Raw genomic sequence first — 19,650 nt, forward strand, 5'->3', positions numbered from 1 at the left:
ATTTGCCAAAATAAAGGTTTTATTTGGTGATATCACATCCTTATAATGTATTCTCATGAAAGCTAATAACAAAATTTTGTTTTTATTTTTTTTAAAAGTGTCTAAGATATTTTTGAATTCAACATTTTTTGTGTAAATTGTGGCAAGATATATTGTTATAAGATGCAGAAAATTACATGAAGGTCGAAACAAAAAAAAATACAATTCTATTTTAACGGTAGTATAATAACTCTCAGGTTGCTTTAGCAGTAGTTTAAGTATTTGGCTTAAGCTACTAATTAATTTCGAAAATAAAAACTATAAGCGGATTTTAACTTAAGCTTTGTAAAATTAACAGCATTGTAAAACACTTAGACAAAAAGATGAAATAATATTTAAGTTATGCAATAAAAGAAATTATCTTAATACGTATGTTGTTTTATCCTAAACTATATTAGTCCGATTAAGACATATTCTTCTTCAGTCAGAAGAGCACCTCTTCATTTCTGAAGAACGTGTTAGTGACGCAGAACACCTTCCACCACTCTTCCCTGTCTTCGGCAAGGTCCTGCGCCTGGGTATAAGACCCGTAAGGGCCTTTACTTGATCAGTCCATCGAACAGAGAATCGGCGTCGACGTCTGGTCCAAAAAAACTCAGAATGCGTTTTGTAAACGATCTTGTACATATTTAAAAATTTGTGATTAATGTTTGATATCATATATTGAATACGATACAAAATGTCGAAAACGGAAAATACTAGTCAGAGGAAAACTACTGCCAACCTACGTAAAATAAAACATGTGAAATATAACTTTTTCTCATTTTTACAAATACATTAGGAAATAAAGGATCAATTATATTCCTTCGATTGCTATTTTTGCATAGTTTTTATGCTTTAGTTCTTGTTCTTTGGTTCAAAGTGATCTAAACTTCATACTAAATTAGTTAGAATCGGTTCGATATTTTGTTTTTCTGCAGCGATTGACTCAAACAAACACGAGAATCAGCAGCTAAATAGATAATGGCTAGCCATCCTCATTTAAATAAATGGAGCGAGATATGAATTCAAATATTTTCTCTTTCTTGTGTCACCTCTTATATTATGATTATCAGAATTATCAGATATAGGGTTCAAGGAAACATGATAAGGGAAAGTTACTATTAAGTATTCTTTCTTAATCAACAACCTTATCTTTGGTCAAATGCATTGATTTGTAATGGTGTGTCTAAGAATGCAAAAATGTACAAGGTGAAAAATCGGACGGCTGAAAGCCTGCGCAGTCCGGACAGCTGTTATCTCGTTAGTCGGGCGGCATTGCGGGTGGAGCGGGTGAGGCGAACCCGAACTGGGACAGCGCGCCTGGTTCGCGGTGCGGCCTGGCGCAGCGGCCGCGGCTGGCAGCCGGCAGCCTATTCGCGCGCGCGCCGCAGTGACGCATTGCAGGTATAGGACACCCAATCGGCGCGCGCCGCAACTCAGACACTCTATGCCACGGTAGCCGCCCGATATAAAACCGACTATCCTTTGCGGATCGGCTCTAATCCCTTGCTGTGCGTCCCGAGACATGGACTTGTATGTTCAAAGAGAGTGACACGAAAAGTTATCTTGAACGAATAAGAGTTTGAACCGGTCATGATAGTGCGGGGATTCGATTGAACGATTACGAACGATTCGCACGGCGCACGGTCGCGAGTATACCGGCGCGGCCGTCCGCGCGATAGAGGGCGGCAGTATTCGTTTACCCGTCGGTCTGTGTGGTCGCCTTACGGCATAGTCTGTGATTTTTTTTAGTGTAGCTCCTGTTAATCCAAGTTAATCGACTATGGTGAGTGTCCTTTCTTCAAAAAAAATGCCGGAAGTGTTTTTATAAAAAATATACTACGAGTTTTAGGGTGTATTTCGGAGCTTTGGTGAATCGGTGTTTATAGTGATGACGGCCTCCATTATTATTGTGATGGCCGTTTTTATGCCGCATTGCGGAATGTCTACGTAGCTTCGAGATATGAAACGGATATCAACAAAAGCGTTTGGGTATCATCTACCACAAGAAAGTGAAAATGGAATGAAAAAATTGACAATCGTTACCATAGCCCGAGATCCGTCGCCATAGTTAGGTGTAACCGACATCGTGACGTTTAACTGGATTGGACTGAATTCAGAGAATGTAGAACGGTTTCTAGGTAGCAAATATTTGAGCAAGAAGTGTTTTACATGTTTTGCACGAGTGTCGCGCCCCAGCGTCGATGATCGATCGCCGGGCGCTCCTGTCAATCGCCCGTTGACTCATCCCTTGCACAAGTTCGAATACGCAATTTCTGTGACTAGTTCCGTTACCTTTCTTGTCTTGTACTTATGGTGAAACCTTATCAAGTTAGTTTGGATTCCAATCATACTAGATACGTCTGATTTTACCCAATGTTGGTGGAACATTTTTAAGATAAATTGATTCTTTTATTTATTGTGTGATAGCATACTAAGTAAACATTCTTTTACAATTTTAACATATTACAAAAGTCAACCTTATTTTCTAATCTAAACTTTTGATCAGAGATGCTTTCTAAAGTACTTTATAAAATTGGTACTATATATATGTATTTTCCGAAATTTCTTTCTTTTCACAAGACATCAGTTCTTTATCAAATATACAGAATTGATATTTGTGGCTCTTCTTTTTTTATTAATCTCCTGCCAAGGAAGTTCCTTAGTTTTTTCCAACTACTCAATGAAGACTTATGGTGAAACCATAGAAATGCTAATATTATTGGGTCCAATTATTGAACTAAGTATGTAATACTTATTTTTTCCTATAAAAGGTGTAGTTTTATACCACACTATAATGGGATCAATCTCTAAAATGATAGGCACAATTTGTTTATGATTAAAATTAGTATAATACATGTACAGAAAAGGGGCCAAAGGGCAAACTTAACAAAATTTTCTTAGTAAAGTCATAAGTTCTATGTGATTTCAATTTTGTGGTTTCAAGTCTGATGTCATTTGTATTCAGGATTCCTATGAATATTCTATACCTATTTTGAATGGCCAACTATTGCTGTATCTCAAGAGACATTATGTAGTTTATTTTTTTATTTGAAACTAAGACTGATTTTAAAATCATTTCTTACATATGCTATTTGTTTGTATTTATGATGAGTATGTCAGGTATATTAACAGTATCCAATGTATCATATGCGTAACGTGGTATATTGTATTATTCCTAACAATCTCAAATTGAATTAATTTATGGAATAAAGGGTCATTTCAAAAGGACCTTTTTTTTTGTTGAATTTATAAATGTATCTAAAGTATATTTATATTTAGAGCATGCACTTACTGAATAGATTTTGTTGTCATGTGGTTTGTTGAAAGGCTACAACTGTTCTAATACTATTTATAAATATTTTAGAATAGTGTCAGTAAACTTTTTATGTTAAATTATAGCATTGATATAGTTGACTGTATCCATTGAAATAATATTTGTGTTAATCAATAACACTAATTCTATTCAGTAAAAAGTATAACCAGTTCTAATCTGTATGTGAGCACTTGAGACTTATAAATTATCTAGTACTGTACAGCCATGATAATATTTATTGTAATGCAGTAAATGATATCACAAGTTATTGTCTGCATTGTGACGTGGACCTAATCAAATAGAAAATTATCTTATCTTTAAAGACTAAATAACTCATTAGCTTTCAGTGTTTTGCGAGGTATAATACAATACACAATGGTTGTTACAGTGGTTTGTACCTATAATAGCAAATAAAAATATATATTTTATTTAGTATAATAATAAAACTCTATTCAACTAAGTAATAATATTTGACTTGGCATGTTACAGGCGGATCAACTAACAGAGGAACAAATCGCTGAATTCAAAGAAGCATTCTCACTATTCGACAAAGATGGTGATGGCACCATCACCACAAAAGAGTTGGGCACTGTGATGCGATCACTAGGACAGAACCCCACAGAAGCAGAACTACAAGATATGATAAATGAAGTTGATGCTGATGGTGAGTATCTTCTTGCCCTCCATTTACCAATATTTTAAATAGCTATACTGACCAGATTCATTCTGAATTATCAAAGTTATTTTCGGATTTAATATATATATATGTTGTTATATTTATATTTTGACTTCTAGCTTCTAATAAAGTCCAGCTCAGATAGAATCCATTCCGATATCAATAATAAAATTGATATCAGCCAACTTATCGATTACATTGCGGTATTACCGCTAGCTTTATCGTTATTATTCTAATCGTAAAAATGTAAGTGATTACGATCACAACTGTTTACCCTTGCTTTATGAAATTATTAATAGACATTATAATAGTTATAATTGAATAGCCGAAACTAAGCCGGGCCGGGCCGTCTTCTCCGTGGCCAGAGATGCGCTTGCAAATAGCTTCTAATTGTACTTTAGTGTAAACGCTCGCGTAGAACTGCGTGTGCCAACAAAGTCTGAATTAGTGGCAATTTCTCACATGCTAGTAAAAATTATCGTTCTCAACTAAATTTAGTCCTCAATAAATGCGTTGACAAAATGAAATAGTATATTATTGTGTGATTATGAATGTGTTGAACGATCGCGAAGCGTGATGAATGGAGTAGAAATATGACAGGATCGAACAGCTGGCAGCTGGCACCCACCCTCCAAAGGCGTTTACAATTACGCGATATCTATTACTAAAAACCAATGTTAAACATTTCTCCAAATGTTTTTTAATTCTTATAAAGCAATTTCAATTATAATTATGGCAAACGTAATTTTTACACGACAAAAGAAACATTTGAAATCTCAGTTAGATTAAACAGTTAAATATTTACCCGGCGATAATTAAATATTACTTTAGTACTTGATATCACATATTTAGATACCAGTAGTACGATACTTCGACTTGTTCCGCGTTCTTTTACGAGATAAATATTAAAGATCCTTACTACTACGAATATTATTCGGCTGTTACAATGTTCTCGTCATCTCGTTACAATATTAATATGCGATTTAGGTATTATTAGCTTTTGTACACACTCACCTGTCGAAAATCTTGGCGCATCTTTTAATAAATTAATATTGGCTAATGTGGATGTCTGGTTCGCCAAAGGAAATGCGGGCGGGTACGCCCCTTGTATGACGAGTGAGGCAGGGCTTTTGTTTGCGCACCAGAGGCTCTTTGAATTTCAACATTTGTAAATATCAAACATTGTTGCGACTCAACTGACTTTACTGACCAATTGGCTCAGCCGGTTTGTTCCCACATTTTGTTGTAAATATTTCCGTTGAAATAACCTTGGGCTGCACTTGTGAAAATGGGGCAAACAAACGTGAGAACCGGCAGCTGTGCGTATCGATCCTTTTATTTGTTATCGGAGACCGGTGCTGCCGTGAGACCCGTTTCCTAATAATTAGCATGACAATTGCAGTTCTATTAAGCTGCTGTAACATAATATCTTTATTGAAACACGTAATTCCCGTACTGTTGATACGTGTCAGTCATAATAATTATATGAGCTGGACAATAATAGCAATAATGTAAAGTATAATGTTAAAACTCAACCGTATTCGGAATGATATCTGCTGTTATAGCTGCTGCCAAGCAGATTAGTGTGGCTGTCAACAGGAAGGCGTTTCTGATAAACCTTATCCCTTTTCCTGTTTTGACTTAATCGTTCATTGGTAACAAATCCAGAATTTAGTACTGACGATGTGGTTTTCCACACATCAAAAATATTATCTAACGTGGTGTTCGGACATTTTATATACTAAAGAAACAATTCTATAATTTTGTAATTGGCCATAGCATATTTGTAACATCTTCAACAATGAAGTGACCGGGTCCATGTTGAAATGCAATTGTTTCGAGAAGAGAACCAAAAAAAAACACGCAATAAATCGTTTGCCCGAGAGGTTGCAAAATTTAAAGTCGATGTACGATACTAGGAAGTGCATTGGTCCAGTTAACAGCACTTACATTCCTTTACGATTGCCTTTTTATCAAGTATTACATTTAGCTTGAAGCTTTTAGCGCATTCTCTGTATTTGATCAGTCAGTCAAACAAAACTCTACAATTTATTATGTCGCCGCTTGGTTACCGATGGCAAGATCTATTATTTTACAGTTAGGTCCCTCTGTCCTAAAAAATATAAAATGGGTAATTATAATGATGATGTCATTACGATAAGGAGTCGTTCACATGTCCGAGTGAGACAGTCGAGCGCTTTGCACTCCTCCGATTCTATTTGTGGAACAATACCGGAAAATTAAACGGAAAATCAGCTTCAATGTCTAACACCACGCAGAAATTCACGTTCAATTTGCAGTATCACTTTATAGTCTTTCGTAAAGTCGCCTGAATACGCCGAATTGTGAAATACGCACTCAATATTTAAATAAATTTTAAATTGTCTCTCTTGGAAGTAAATACCAACTAGAGCCATAACGGAGAAGATGAGCGCGCAGAGCTGTCAATTAATAATTACGTTAAGATCGATTTGTATCTCGCGTCTCGCTCGACCCATTCACCCTCGCCACAATAGCTCTTTATTGATCTGCTTAGTGACCCGTGGGTGTTGTATCCGTAGTGAGATTGTGAGGGAAATCATGGCCCCGTTCTAGTCGTCATGTATTGTAGTTTTAATAACGAATTACGAACCGCACATCATTACAATAAGGTGTGAATCGGATTAGCGGGTCAAAGAAGCCGCCCGGTATTGATCCAGCCGGCCTCTATTATCGATGGCAGTCGCGTAGTATAGTTGCCTCGTCTACTTTAATATAGGAATGACCTAAAATTATCTATATGTACTAACGTGAGTGCACGGGGCAAAATGATTTGTGTTTGTCGTCTCGGTAACGATATAAATCGATAGCAAAAGTAATAGATGTTTTGTTGGCTCGTCGCCAGTCGTATCGAGCCGCTGAAGTCTCGCCAGGAGCGCAGCGTCTAAATAGCTGACCCATTGTTGTCCTAATTGCTCGCTCGTCGTATGCACTTGCTTTTCTTTGTGAGACGTATTTTTTAGTTGAAATGTGGGGTCTAGGGCAATCTGGGCCAGCCAACTAACTGGGCGTAGTCGTCCTGTTATCTCATTGTGTCGTGATGAAACTAAACTGAAAGTGGTGAAATTTGCAAATGAATTTGCATTACGTGTTGGCGGTGGGCCAGCGGCGGTCACGACAGGCCGTCCGCTAGGAGCAACGCCCCATCAGCTACATGACTGCAAATATCCACTAAGCGGCCGGTGAGTACGCGCTGGCGCCCAATACAGCTATTTACATTTTTTGCATTGTTTACTGAACTTGGCGCAAACACAGATCTTAGGGTATATATGCATAGTTATTGCCCTGCCTTTTTTGTGGTGTCATATGATCTTAGGTGCTTCATCCTAGCCTAATGCTATATCGAACGTGGCCAGACCATTAGCTAGCATACGGCGTTTTCTCGGTTATTACGCACTCTGTAAAGAATGCGTATTTATCGCAAAGCCTCCGCCTCTGACGCCATTTTGAATCACGCGTCCTTGTCAGGCTTCTTCGATTCGCCGCGTTGTTATCGAACATTCACTGATTGCTCACCAAGGCCTCTCGCACTGATTACTTATAATCACTTTAATGAAATCCTCTTCGTCATTATAATATCCGTAAAGCGTTTCTTATTCAAAGATAGCAACGCCACTGTTGTAATCCGCTTAGGTACAAATTACAAAACTTAATTATATATACTTACTTTAGTACAAATACTTAACACAAGGTCCTTTATGGTATGGACTAGATGTTAGTCATGATGCTTCGCTGACGTAATTCTCCTTGAACAGTTACAACAGCACATACTCGGTTCACTATATTTTTTATCGACGTGTGTCGGTCAATCTTAAATGCTCTCAAGTGTTCGAGTCAATTTAGTCCTACATGTGATATTGTTAGTATTATGATACGATCACAGGCCGTCCAATCGATGCAGGAAGTATTCGATTTCTCAATCGAACCTTCATAAAAACAAATATATGACGCTCAAAGCAGTCGCTTTAATATAAGATTTTAGTCAAAGAAATCGTTTAAATAATGTTGTTCGTCGCGGGTCGAGTTCAAGGCAATCAAATGCTGCCTTTTGTTCGGTGAACAATACGCTATCGGAAAATGGCTCATAAAAATACTATAAAATTGTAGTCGCCTCTATAAATAGAGAGAGAGAGAGAGATCTACATAGTCAATTTGTGTAATTATACTTAAGAAATTAGTTTGATCGTAGGCTGTAGAATTGATGGTTTACGACAGTTTGTCGTTCGTAGTTTACGGAAGCGGCGTCAGATGCGCCTTACTGACAGACAGCTAGGAATGTTTTCTGCATTCTCGAATGCTCTGGTCACGTGCCTGTTATAAATAGGATCTCGCGCCCCGTAAAGGTTACCACACAATTATCACCTCCGAACTTAACTCGTACTGGTTTTTTTTAAGTCTAAAAATATCTTTTCTTTGGCTAATAAACAAATGGACATATTGTCAAGAGGTGCATCGAGAGAGACCCGATTCTTGGCGGTTTGGAGGAGCGGGATAATTATGTCTACAACCGTAGACTTGCCATTGGTATATTTATCAAAAACTAAGTTCTCTTCATTTCGACCTTCAGCTTCGTAACGAGGCCTTGTTAAGTTGTAACGTTATAATTCAAAATTACATTACCGCTAATAGGCAAGTTATATCGACTATACATTTTCCTAAAATAAATTATTTGTTTTAAATATTGACGTTCAAAAGTATGGATTCATAGTTAGTTAACTATATGAATAAATTAATTAATATTTTATGAATACCCTAAATAGTTGTGTCCGCCTCAAGATACACGATGTGCACCCGTGGCGTTCGTTCTCCATGTGTAATACATTCGATTCTCGTGACTTAGCCATACATGTAAACAGATATTGTTTTCATGTGTGTATTTTCAGTTACTGGCGTCATCTCGATTACCTGGACGTCTCTAGCTGGGACCGAACCCCACCGACACAACGAATTGAAGAATTAACGTTTCAGTTAATTAATTATAACAATGGTATCAGGAATTCACACCGTGCCTAAAGTCCAATAAGAACTTATTTAATTATAATGTGACAAATGTATGAAAATATTTGCGAATTTTATTTTATTATCATATTAAAAAGTTCTTAATCGTATCTTGTCAGATTGTCTCTGAGAACCTCGAATCTGAGATCGTGTAATTTTCTTTTTACACTATGGCCTCACACGTCGCGCTCAGATGTAAAATTAATCGCAATTCTCGCATTCCAGGCAATGGAACGATAGACTTTCCCGAATTCTTGACGATGATGGCGCGGAAGATGAAGGACACGGACAGCGAGGAGGAGATCCGCGAAGCTTTCCGCGTCTTCGACAAGGACGGAAACGGGTTCATCTCGGCGGCCGAGCTGCGCCACGTCATGACCAACCTCGGCGAGAAGCTCACCGACGAGGAGGTGGACGAGATGATCCGCGAGGCCGACATCGACGGCGACGGACAGGTCAATTACGAAGGTGCGCGTTCGACTCTCTCGCCCCTCTCTCTCTCTCTCTCTCTCTCTCTCTCTCTCTCTCTCTCTCTCTCTCTCTCGATCCGAACGGCGACCGACAGAGACTTGTCTGTTTGCAGACTTCCGTGCGCTCGCGCAAACGATATTCGCGCGCGGCGAAGGCGGCCGCTAGAGCCTCTTGTCGTTTCGGCCCGTTAGGGCTCCCGTGATCTCTTTTAGCACGAGGCCTACTCCGTCGCGCCGACCGATGGTTTGCCGCTCGCTTTACCCGTCCCTACGTTCTAGTGTCGCCTCTCGCCTCCCGCCTCTTCGACTTCTCCCGTTCAGACTTCGGAATGCATCGTATCTATCTCGCCCCTCTCGATGTGCCCCTTCCGCCCCTTCCGCCCTTTCCGCCCCTTCCGCCCTCCGCCGGACGAACCGTACTAACGTGTGTTCTCTCGTTTTCAGAATTCGTCACCATGATGACGTCGAAGTGAGCCGGCGGCTAGTGTGTGTGTAAAAGAATAAAAATACACTTTTGTTTCATGACACACAATATTAACATCGTATTGGACCTGCATTTCTCTAGTGTTTGCGATAAATTCAATATTGTCATCGTTTCAGTTTAATGGTATAATTGTATAGCGGCGAGGACTAGACTTAAAGTATTCCGTTAATTTAACTATGGTAAGGAGACGGTCGGTGCGGCGCGTGCGCCCCTTCGATGTATTTTTTTAGTGAGCGACGTCCGCCACTCCGCGAGGTGGACCGAAGTCCCCGAGTCCTCGCCTTCCTTCTGTCTCGCGCCGAGAGGTTTTTGTATTTATTGATAAATTGTGTTGTAGTCCAAATTAATTAATTAAGTCATTATAAATGAATAGCGTTAAAGGATATATTCTGCGTCGCCTCGTCGGCGCTTCCCGTATAAATGTAATTAATCATAATTATCTTATAATTGTAAATTGACTAGTTTCACTGTTCATCTCTCGCATCTGTGTAAAGTCGTCGTATTTACGGTATTCATTAAGAGGTCAAAGTTTACTCGGAGCTCGATAATCGTTAACCTAAACTAAATAGCGGAACCGGAAGTCGTTTCCGGCCCGGTCGCTTCGGAAGCCGCGAGCGTCTCGATAGATGTAATATTTCTATTATCGAACTAAATAATTATCTGAATTTGACGAGATCGCTCTGTTGTTGAATTACATTTGATTCATTCTGTTGTTCAATTTTACAAAAGACATACTGAAATAAATGTTTCTTCATTTTTAGGTCAATAAGCATTCGTGTTTTATTCGTCTCCCGTCTTGGCTTTATACATTTATTTATTTAACCGCATTTCCCACCGGAGCCCGGCCGGGCTCCTCCTCGGCCCGCCGAGTTCGTCAGGAACGCGGCCAGAGTGCGAGTGGGCCGACCTGAACAGATGACACGATTTTAGTACGCTCTCGCTCTGTTGATATTGATAAATCATTAATAAACGTGTCACCTGTCATCCGCGACGGGTCCAGGTAGGGAGGCGCGCGCGCATGAGCCAACTTGCCGACGCCCGTGATGTCCAGGTGCATCCAATCGGTGCAGATGAAATTCTAAACAAAATTATTTGTATTAAACCGGTGCTAAAACTCGCCCCGCCTATTGGTTTCGGTTTGAGAGAAGAGTCTACCTTGAGGAAAGCTGCGCCGACGCACGGCGAAGCCTCGCCCGAGCCGCGGTTTCTGAGGTCCACTGCGGGATCCGCTGGAGTAATAATCGATGTGTACATTATACATATAATGACATATTACAAGGCATACTGACAATATTTCTATTAAAAACGTAGCACAACAGACTAAAAGTGCACTATGTCTGAGCTCGATATTGTTGGAAAATTCCTTCAAAATAAAATAAAAAATATGTTAATATTGAACAAAAGATACGAATATCACTTATTCCACATCATTACATTTGAATAGGTAGACATCCCTACTCATCGGCAAAGAAGACAGAGGATGTAGGCCGAGAGAAAAAGCTGGAGTAAAAAACTCGGTAGTCTTATAAAAAGACACTTATTTTAAAACAAATTATGCAAGTTAATTATAAGTAGCCTTATCTAGCACTAGTCCCAGGCCCTTCTATCAACTAGATAATCGTTAACTTTGTAGTACACAGCTTTTCTTTAATACATTTCTTAAATTTAATAAGGCCTCTGGTATTTAATTAAAGAAGAGTATCCCTTTTCCCAAAAAAGAGTTACTAACTTTAGATAGTCTAGTTAGGGGAAATTGCAGCCTGCGTTTGTTCCGAGTATTAACATTTTGCGTATGTTCTGTTCTAGTAAACTTATCACTATTTTTGTATACATACATAATATTTTTATAAATATATTGCGAGGGAAAGGTAAGTATATTAATTTTCATGAATTTATCTCAGAGATGCTCTACATTTTAAATTAAAGATTGTACGAATAGCCCTCTTCTGCAGGATGAGAATAGTTTCGACATCGGCAGCATGACCCCATAATAATAAGCCATAGGTCATTAACCTGTGAAAGTAACTAAAACAAACAAGTGTAGCTGTATCGATATCAGTTAGTGAGCGACTTTTGAAGCTGCAGAACTAAGTCTTCGCCAATCCGTTAATATGAGGGGACCACTGAAGTTTTTAATCCATGGTGATTCCAAGAAATAAAGTTGTGTCATCCAGATTCAATCCCCCATCATTTATAATTGGTCTAGTATCCATAACCCTTACATTTTTTGCACAAATTTTTATGCATTAAGTAGAAGGTTATTCAAACTAAACCAATAGACAATAGAACATTGTTCACATCAATAGATAAGGATCAATCAATCAAGGATGTATCATCAGCAAACAAAACTATCTCATGTTTTTATTCTCTACCATAGAGAGATATAAGAGCACATACATAAATAATGCGAATCAATTAAATGACGGTCTTTTGGTGTTATATGACATCGGGAACCAGAATACTTATATAGTAAGGTTAAATAGGCGAGCAACACAAGTGAAGCGTATACAAGATATATAAACTGTGTCTGCGGTTTCGATATTATTAACCCTTTATTGCCAACACTCAGTATAATATATCACAGCCCCAGATCAACACTGCACTAAGTCAAAAAGGAACTTATTTGAGTATCAACTAAAAACTTGTCTCGTGTTAGATGAAAAGTTATTACTAAGGATTTTAGATATTGCGTGATGAATCAAATGCTTATCAGTATAATAAATAAATAAAGAAAGCCTATTTATTTCTTGCAACCAACAAAGTAAACTTAATACTATATATTACATATATTTTTTTTAAAGCAAAGTAAATAATACTAATTATTTTGCAAGAACCCTTCCACAGGTGAAGGCCATCTTCCTCTGATCGTTTGCCAATAGGTCCACCCCACCTTATGGTCCATCGATCGTCAGAGAGTCTTGGTACATGCCCTGCCCATCTCCATTTAAGCTTGAGAGTGTAGTTTAGCGCATCAGTAGCGTTAGTAACGCTTCTTATTTGTGAGTGTCTTATTTTATAAATTTTTCTAATGCTAAGCATACTCCGTTCTAGGCCCCTTTGACAGGTCTCGATTTTTCTTTTGATCATCTCTGTATATTTCCAAGTCTGGCAAGAGACAGCTAGACATGGCTTGCGTTTTAATAGTTAGTGGCATATTGCTTTTAAAAATTTCCTTTAGACTCCAAGTATGTTGAATTCGTCTTATTACATAATCATTTGTGTATCTTGTATATACATAGATAGATTTAGAAAATACTCTTTCATACTATGACATGAAGAAGATGAGAAAATATGTATAAAATTACTTGATCAGTTTAATAACAAATTAATTGAGTATCAGAAACGAGGGCCAACCGCACAATTATGGGTTCAATACTTTCGGATGGTGTCCATTGCAAAGGAGTTCATAAGAGTAGAAGGTATAGTAGATTGGCAAGCGCATTTGAACTACCAAATGCTACCCTATTTCCATGCATCTCTGCATTTACCTTATCCTAAGTCTCCATTTTCTTCTCATAGTCTGCATTTACCTTTTAGTGTTCGACGTTCTGATAAACTTTGTTATGGAACGTCAACAGATATGATTATTGAACAATTGGAAATTTCTCGAGGAAGAAGTACGAAAGAAAGTGTGATAAGTAAATGGGTTTACGGAATGCATGCAATGAATACTGTGTGTGAGGGGACGGAAATCTTTGCTAATGTTCAAATGGATACAACAGATCAGGATGTAGATGCAAGTGATTCGCGGCGTAAAAAAGATGATAAAGATATTACTAAACTTCTTGACTGGTTGATCCTTTTCCTAAACTTAACAAAACCGTATCTATTGTATCTGGAGTTGTTCGTAACCATAAGATTATATGCTTCTATGTCTAGAAATTAAAACGCTCTGAAATATTACTCCCTCTTTTAGCTGCGAGTAGCACCGTGAAAGTTCACGAAGGAAGTAGCTTTAGTAGAATATAATACAGGGTGTATTATTATTTCAACGCATGAGTATCTCCAAAGGTTTTGAGGATGGGATTTGTTGAGAATTGTTTGAGTAGAATTAGCACCTTACTTCTTATCACTATTCGATGCAGCTGGAATGCGTAAAACTGCCTTTGTTAGCAATTTACGATTGCTTTAAATTTTTTGCAATTGTGAACAAGGTCAGTCTTGCTCAAATGTCTAGTTGAGTACAATAGAGGAAGATTCCTGTGGTTTTAATGAAGAGACTAATGACTCCGCCACATTTAAACAATTTACGAACACCCTGCTAGAAGAGGAAGAAGACATGACTGTTGAAGTAGACTTTAAAGAGTATGAATCTGATTAAAATATGTAAAGAAATCAAAACAATAGTTAACCCAATAATCAATATGAATAATAAGGTAACATCTAGAACTTGACGGGTATTGTTTCCTTAAATTATGCAAAAATTGACATGACAGAGGAATAGTCCTACAGGGGAAACCACGGGCCGCACAAAAAAACGCGCCGAGTACACTATCTGACAGGTGGTGTGAAGATAGATGTGTGCATATCATGTATAATGTGACTCTTAGAATCGCGATATCTCAGGAATGGGGGAAATGTCTTAGGCAAACAATGACATTAAAATGACTAGAATAGACATTTTTGTAGAGAATTTTAGGATCTATAACTATAGCTTGAAACGTGTTTCGATAAGACTTACCGTTTTCGAGACAAATTCAAAAAACCTCAAATTTTGACCTTTGACCCCGAACTTTTGTAGCACACAGGAGGATTTTTAAAACTTTATTTATAATGATAAACCCCAGCTCTCCACCAATTTTTGGCTTTCCGGGATTTTTTGTTATTTGACCACTATTATTATGTCTAAATTGAAAACAAACAAAGAATGTTGTTTATCATAAATCATTAGAATAATAAACTCTTTGTTTCTGAAATCTTTTTTTAGTTAATTATACCAATTTGAAATCAATATTCATAGTTAAGACAGGACAACGTCTGTCCGGTCCGCTAGTTGCGAAATAATTCACTGTTACATACTGCTCTCCAAACGAACAAGTCGCAACTGGAATTATATTCATATTCGCGGTACGAGTCGGCAGTTATTAATTCACTAAAATAAATTTAGCGCGGCATCTTTTAGCTGTTTTTGGAAACAAAGATATGCGTACCTTTGTGGTATTCGCGGGAAAAAAACTAAAAATAAAAACTCTTCCAGCTCCTTCAATTCAATTCTATTTTTAGCTCTTCTTGTCCAAGTTGTGCCTCCTCTTTTCCTTTTTTCTATCTTGTGGTTGCTATTCTGTAATAACTTTTGTCCATTTCAACCTGCTATCTTTCGTCATGTGCACGGTCTAGTGCCACTGTAGTCTTATCTTCTCTGCTCTTTTGCGGTGTCTTGCCATTCCTCTTTGGCATATTCTCAACTTCAAAATATGTTTCTGAGATAATGCCCAAGTCTCTCGACCGTATGTGAAACAAATATATACATATATAAGTTAAACACCTTTTTCTTTCTTTAAGGGACCAAAACCAGGCGCAAGACAGTCTTTTTTCTACCTGAAGATCTCTCTAGATATAGGTATTGATGGAATCTGCTTTTATATATGCGGCGGAAGGCCTTTATTTGTGTTTTGTTTTTTGTGTGTTTTCGATACAATGCAACAAATTTTAACTTTAGAATTAATACAACATCTTTTCTGTTGAAGTGTACTTGGTTAACTATTTGAATAAAGTTGTTTTAAATTTGAGATTGAAAGACTGGAAATGGATCCGGAGATATACTCGAAATTCTGTTTGTAATAATTATATGTCGAAATCGAAACACATGATTAAAATATCACTAATATACTTAGTTTTCACGTATTGTTCGCGTCAAGGGACTGAAAGACTAAAATCTTCTTTAGTCTCAATACAGCTTCTTAAACTGAAAATGGCAGCACGTGTCAGCAATGGCAGCAGGCTACAATAGCCTTACTATGGTTTACGTATACCTTGGATGTCGCGCCCGTAGTAGGACCAGAGCGGCAGCCTCCAAGGGCGATCTCCTGTCTCTGCGCCGGCGCCTCTGAGGCCGGTCCAAGCCGAGTCGTTGTTGCTGAAGCACCCGAAGGCACCGCCCCCCGTGGCTAGGGCTACGTCCTCTGAAAAGAATTATGCTCGTTACCGGCTAGTTCAGGTATGAATACGTGACTTCCACTTCGACGAGATGTGTAGCACTGACGTGTGAGAGCGGCCACGTCCAAGACCAGGGCAGGCTTAATTAGGGTCTGTCCGTACACCAACGCGTCTGCCAGCAAAAGGCGACCCTCCATGTCCGTGTCCTCGATCTGAAACCAGAGGCTTTTCAGTTTCCAGAGATTTAGCTCACGATTACTAAATGTGTCATTCGTATAGTTACGAAGCCCACCTGTATGCGAGTTCCGTTGAGGGCCGTGACAACGTCGCCCACTTTCAGGCATTGCCCGCTCACCATATTCTCGCACAAAGGAATTATTGCGGTCACGTTTATCGCCACCTGCGCCCACGAGCATGGCCGATGACGATGGCCCGGGAAAACAAGTTCATATAAATGTTGAATAAGATTAATTTATACTGTACTGTAATCATGAAACCTTTTAACTAAATTAATACAGAAAACAAAACAGCTCAGTACATATTTAGATTTTATATAAAAAACGTTACCTTAGCTATAGCTAACGCCCGAAGAGCGGCTAGCACGACGGCTGCTCCCGACATGCACCCGCGACTCTCGGACATCTGCGTCCGAGACTTCAGGCACAAGCCGCCGCTACGAACGGTTGAATTTGGTTGGTGGTCGTGAAAAGTAACGAGAAAAAATCGAATTGGGGCTATACCTGTCGAAGGTGACGCCGGTAGCGGCGAGCAGCACGGGCGGGCCGTGAGCGTCTGGCTCGGGCCGGTAATGGCACTCCAGTAGCAAAGGCGGCTCGCAGGAGCCGCGGGCCACGCTCAGGAACGTCTCCATGCGCTGAGCTTCCGCCCACTTGCGCTCACGCACCGATACCTGCACGCCCAGCGGACAAAGCACGTCCAGCGCCTCCTACGCACAAATATACTTATTCCCGGTTTCCGCAAGGGAACGGTTCCCACGCCCGGGCGCTCTGCGAGACGAATCGATACCTGCGCCAGGCCGGCGGGCGTCATCACGTTTGCGGGCATGTCGCAGAGATATCGCGCCCAGTTCTGCGACTCGCCCAGCACCACGCCCGACGACCACTCTCCACGCTCGCCGCCCAATGCAGACAGTCGGACCTCGCTTTTCCGGCCCACCGTAGACTTGAACTCTTGGAAACTGAAAGTTAAAAACGGAAAAAAGAAACGGAAAGGTAAAGTCGTCGCTAGAGTCGGCTAACGTCATAGTTTGCTGTTAGTGGCTACTAACGTCCAAGCGGCGAGATGAGCAGCCTCCGCGGCGGCGCGCGGGAATCCAGCCACATCGACGGCGATGTCGACCACTCCACGGGAACGCAGACAAGACACTCCCGCGCCTACGCCCACACGTACGTTCTCCTGCGTGTGCACACCACCTTATAGTTGTACGACTCCGACTTCGAATACACCCTTGTCGGGTTCGAAATTGAAATCATAGGGTTACCTTGGCCTCGTCCAGGCCTTCCTGTGGGTCGTGAGGAGGATCGCGCGGTCCGAGAGAGGCGAGCGCCACGGAACCTCCGTCCGCCACCACGTCTGTCACCACGAATGATTTGCCCAGCCTCAGCTCGCACGATAACCTCAAATATTGTATAACCATGACTACAACTACAACTACAATTACGTTTTATGCTACTCGGAAATCGCGCTGCGCACTCTACACTTATGTGAAGGTGGTGAAAGGTTTTCTTTAATATTTTACAGGCTCTTGTAGATGTTTTTTTTGTTGATAGTAAAATATGGTTAGTCATTTAATTTTAGCGTGAACCCAATAGATATGGCATTTTAAGTCAAGAATCATTCTAACTCATTTAAGTATTTGCAAAGCTTTCCCCCACTCTTCTGATTGATTTCCTCAGCGGCAGGTGTTAAAGATAATTTTTCACCTTCTTCATATACCCCAAGCACCACACCCTTCTGGAAAGTTACCAGAAAAATATTTTTTAGTCGAGTGATCTTCCAATAAAAAATCATATCTTTTCAATAAACCAATATACATATTTCAAAACAAATAACCTACCCTTGATGCTGGTCCAGAAGCAGAGGTCTTATCTGTTTTTAACTTATCTTCATTTTTATTACAAGCTGATGCTTCTAATGTTCCACTATAACTTCTCAAAACCGTTTTACCAAAATTTGCCTCAATACTCAATAATCTTACACTCAAAAATAATTTTGTAAATGCCATTATAAAACAACAATTCTTAATATATAAAAGGCCAACTAGATTGTTGGTTGGCCAACAATTTGAAAGTAGAAATAACACAAAAGGTTTAAATTCGGATATATATTTTTTTTTACCATTTAATTTTTGAATAACTTGTATTACTTCTAGTATTAAGGTTACAAAAAAATTTAACAACTTTAGTATAGTAATATATATAAATAATATCTTAAACAATGCTATTGTTTCCCAATATTAATCTTAAATGTAGTTGTTTTTGGAACATGTCTTATTGTCAATGATATCCTAGTTTCACGCAGAATTTTTTTTTCTTTGGAATATTTACTTGAACACATATCTAAATTTAATATTGAGTCAGTAATTATATCTTCATTAATATCTTCTATGCCATGCAAATAATGGCTAAACAATTTATCTTGTAGAATCAATAAACTTCTAGGCTCTAAAAGAAATGAAAATTTTGGTTTTAAAATATTTGTATGTTTAGAAATAGGTTCATAAAAATTCAAAATAGCATGTGAGGCTAGAGATATAGTAGTGATTGTAGGGTAAAATAAAAATCCATCAAGGTGAGGCAAGATGCCTTGTCCCGGAGTATATTCATTTACCAATATATGATTAGGCTTATTCCCATTCATTACATTTAATTTGTCAATCTTTAGTAGGTAATTGTTAAGCCACATTGGAATAGTTTCAGCTATCATGCCTTTGTTATGGGGGATTCCTCCCCAATTTTGTAGTCTTCTATTAGACAGTTGTGTCCATTTCGGCTTCGGAACACCATACACATTACTTAAAATATTTTTCTCTTCTGCCTCTGTTATGAATTCTGATACATAGTATGCAGTTGCATCAACCTAAAATAAAAAAATATCTATGAGTTTTTTAAAGCATTCAAATATAAATGTATTAAGTTATTAAATTAATACGTACTTCCCGTATTCGGTAGCCTAACAAAAAATTGTCATCGTGCATCTCGATTTTAGGTCTTTTTATCGATTATAAAAATGGGTATATACTGTATACACTCCTTATGGTATAATAATGAGTAATATATAAATACAGGTAACTTGTAACAATTGTTTTTAATTATAAAAAAAATAGTTACGAAAGAATTAACTATCAATTAATAAACGTGTTTTTGTTTTAATTTTAATAAACGTATGAAAGTATAAACACATCTATTGATTATGCATATTTCTTTATTCTGATGTTTATATTTTTTTAGCCTGAAAGTTGTAACGAAACTTCAAAACAAGCTACCATGTTAATTATGAGAGATTTGACGTTGATCTGTGAACGAAACTA

At 38.6% G+C, this 19,650-nt stretch overlaps 3 protein-coding genes across 5 annotated transcripts; 1 reads left to right on the forward strand and 2 right to left on the reverse strand.

The window, feature by feature from the left end:
• Positions 1-1,522: 1,522 nt before the first annotated feature.
• Positions 1,523-10,774, forward strand: LOC123713596 (calmodulin). Of its 3 annotated transcripts, none has more exons than XM_045667336.1 (4): positions 1,523-1,807; positions 3,827-4,001; positions 9,276-9,544; positions 9,576-10,021. In XM_045667336.1, exons 1-4 carry the CDS (start codon positions 1,805-1,807, stop codon positions 9,684-9,686), a joined length of 558 nt encoding a protein of 185 aa, XP_045523292.1. In that variant the 5' UTR covers positions 1,523-1,804; the 3' UTR covers positions 9,687-10,021. The 3 variants fall into 3 exon arrangements, with proteins under 3 accessions (XP_045523292.1, XP_045523291.1, XP_045523293.1); XM_045667335.1 differs by lacking the exon at positions 1,523-1,807 and adding an exon at positions 3,614-3,727; XM_045667337.1 differs by lacking the exon at positions 1,523-1,807 and adding an exon at positions 3,621-3,727 and having other exon boundaries at positions 9,276-9,518; positions 9,965-10,774.
• LOC123713591 (cytosol aminopeptidase-like) lies at positions 10,050-18,389 on the reverse strand. Its single transcript, XM_045667327.1, has 13 exons — positions 18,178-18,389; positions 17,965-18,074; positions 17,602-17,737; positions 17,389-17,516; positions 17,127-17,298; positions 16,841-17,046; positions 16,668-16,773; positions 16,393-16,500; positions 16,207-16,312; positions 15,977-16,126; positions 11,160-11,233; positions 10,983-11,082; positions 10,050-10,911 (listed from the first exon to the last, which is right to left on the reverse strand). The coding sequence occupies exons 1-13, from the start codon at positions 18,343-18,345 to the stop codon at positions 10,823-10,825; spliced, it is 1,653 nt and encodes a 550-aa protein (XP_045523283.1). The 5' UTR covers positions 18,346-18,389; the 3' UTR covers positions 10,050-10,822.
• Positions 18,390-18,443: 54 nt separating this feature from the next.
• On the reverse strand, positions 18,444-19,647 carry LOC123713595 (alpha-ketoglutarate-dependent dioxygenase alkB homolog 6). Its single transcript, XM_045667334.1, has 2 exons — positions 19,276-19,647; positions 18,444-19,199 (listed from the first exon to the last, which is right to left on the reverse strand). Exons 1-2 carry the CDS (start codon positions 19,315-19,317, stop codon positions 18,561-18,563), a joined length of 681 nt encoding a protein of 226 aa, XP_045523290.1. The 5' UTR covers positions 19,318-19,647; the 3' UTR covers positions 18,444-18,560.
• Between the last annotated feature and the right edge of the window lie 3 nt (positions 19,648-19,650).

This window comes from Pieris brassicae, chromosome 8 (assembly GCF_905147105.1).
Source record: "Pieris brassicae chromosome 8, ilPieBrab1.1, whole genome shotgun sequence".
Classification (NCBI taxonomy): domain Eukaryota; kingdom Metazoa; phylum Arthropoda; class Insecta; order Lepidoptera; family Pieridae; genus Pieris; species Pieris brassicae.